The sequence below is a fragment of the Ursus maritimus genome, unplaced genomic scaffold (assembly GCF_017311325.1).
Source record: "Ursus maritimus isolate PB19 unplaced genomic scaffold, ASM1731132v1 scaffold_4, whole genome shotgun sequence".
Taxonomy (NCBI): Eukaryota; Metazoa; Chordata; class Mammalia; order Carnivora; family Ursidae; genus Ursus; species Ursus maritimus.
This window is the reverse complement of record NW_024426552.1, coordinates 44,183,453-44,185,581: the sequence shown is the minus strand read 5'-3', so window position 1 is coordinate 44,185,581 and position 2,129 is coordinate 44,183,453. Positions and strand designations below refer to the sequence as shown.

The 2,129-nt window shown below is 35.6% G+C and overlaps 1 protein-coding gene across 1 annotated transcript; it reads right to left on the bottom strand.

Annotated features, from left to right (window-relative positions):
* Window positions 1–363: 363 nt before the first annotated feature.
* Window positions 364–1,293, bottom strand: LOC103662024 (olfactory receptor 5H2-like). The gene has a single exon (XM_008689684.2). It carries the CDS (start codon window positions 1,291–1,293, stop codon window positions 364–366), a length of 930 nt encoding a protein of 309 aa, XP_008687906.2.
* Window positions 1,294–2,129: the final 836 nt, after the last annotated feature.

The following is a 2,129-nucleotide window of genomic DNA, read 5'->3' as shown; positions in this document are numbered from 1 at the left end:
GTCTTTGTTCATTCAAACATAAACCTGCCACCACTGTGGAGTTAAATGTGTATGAGCCTTGAGGCTATATAGCTATATAAGTATCAAAGACATCATAATTAATTCCTGTTCGGAGGAACTACACTCTATAGTACTCAATGATTTTATAAAACAACAGCGAAGAATATGTAAGCATATAAAATGTTTTTGTTTATTTTATGCTTCAATTATTCTAGTATGATATGAACACGTTCAATAAATCATTAAGCACTAGGGCAATTACAATTGCAAAATCTTTACACACTTACCAAAGCAGAAGCACATGTAATCTGCATAATTTGTGATGGTTTTAATAAAAAAGAGGACAGATAATAGTATGAAGAGCTAAACATTTCTCTTTAACATTTTTCTCAGTGAATCTTTGACTTTTTTATTTCTCAGGCTATAGATCATTGGATTTAACAAAGGAATTATGACAGTGTAAAATAGAGAGTCCATCATATCTTGATCATCTGATTGTGCAGATCCAGGACACACATACCTGAAGAGAAGAGGGCCATAGTATAGAGACACAGATAAAAGATGGGCTCCACAGGTGGAGAAAGCTTTTCTAATGCCTTGCAGAGACTTCTTTCTTAAGATTGTAAAGAGAACAAGTGTATAAGAGACCAGAACAATCAGAATGGTAAATACCTGTATTGACCCAGAGAAAATAAAAACCATCAGAACATTAATTGAAGGGTCAGTACAGGAAATCTTAAACAATGGTATGATGTCACAGTAAAAGTGATACATGATGTTAGAATTACAAAAGGTTAATCTGAATAAAAAACCTATATGAATTATAGAATGAATTAAGCCACCTACAAATGATGAGACTAACAGCCAGGTGCAAAGTCTATAGGTCATAATCACTGGATAAAGTAATGGTTTGCAGATGGCTACATAGCGATCATATGCCATTATTGCCAAGAGAAAACATTCTGTGGTTGCACCAAATGCAAAGGAAAACAATTGTGCCATGCATTCAGAGAGAGAGATCATCTTATTCTTGGCTAGGAAGTTGGCCAGCATCTTTGGGGTCACTGTGGATGATATCCAAGCATCCACAAAGGCTAAACTCCCAAGGAGTAAGTACATGGGAATATGAAGGTGAGGGTCATTGCAGATGAGAGCAGTTAGTCCAAGGTTTCCCACGATGGTGATGAGGTATATCATCAGGAACACCAGGAACAGAGGGATTTGCCACTGTGGTTGATATGTGAATCCTGTGAGAACAAACTTTGTCGGCAATGTTCCATTTTTAATATCCATCTTGTTACAGGATGACCCCTGAAATGAATGCAATAAATGTAAAAAGAACATTCTTTAAGATTGTATAAACAGAAAAGAGGAAGAAAGTAGTTGAAATAAAGCCATAGACTAATCAGAATGCTCTCAATTTTATTTACTGCTACTATAATATATGAAAACTATTTGGGGAATTGAGGTAATGGAAAATGAAATTATTTCAGTTCAAAAAATGTACAGGAATTAACAGGTTTAGAAAAAAGGGAAGACATTCTAAACATGATTATTAAATTACTAAATTTATGGGGATAACTGAGTGTGTTAAAGAAATTTATGGGGAAACCTGAGTGTGTTAGGAAATTCTATGTCTGAAACATGGTTGAGGGGAAAAGAAGATAAAAGTTTGAATTGTGATAAAATGAATTGAACACCATGTGAAGGACCTTGGACTTTATTCCTCAAGCCTTAGGCATATACCAAAAACTTTTAAGATAAGGAGTAGCATCATAAGGTAATTTTTAAAAAAGATTTTACTTATTTATTTTAGAAAGAGAGAGCATGTGAGCTGTGGGAGAGGGAGAAAATCTCAAGCAGACTCTGCATTGAGCATGCCGATGAACCTGGGGCTCAATCTCACAACACTAAGATCATGACCTGAGCAGAAACCAAGGGTCGGACACTTAACTGACTTAGCCACCCAGGTGCCCCAAGATAATTTTTAAATTAAATATTTTGTAGTGCAGAGAATATGCTGTGGGGAAGGGAAACTAGAGTCAGGAATACTAATTAATAAGTTCTTACTATTGTTCAGTGTTTCTCACGCCAGGTTTCACATCAGAATTGTCTGGGGGAGCTTCTTG

What these genes read in the sequence shown, in the direction of transcription:
- LOC103662024 (XM_008689684.2), bottom strand. Translation starts at nt 1,293, where the DNA reads ATGGATATTAAAAATGGAACATTGCCGACAAAGTTTGTTCTCACAGGA.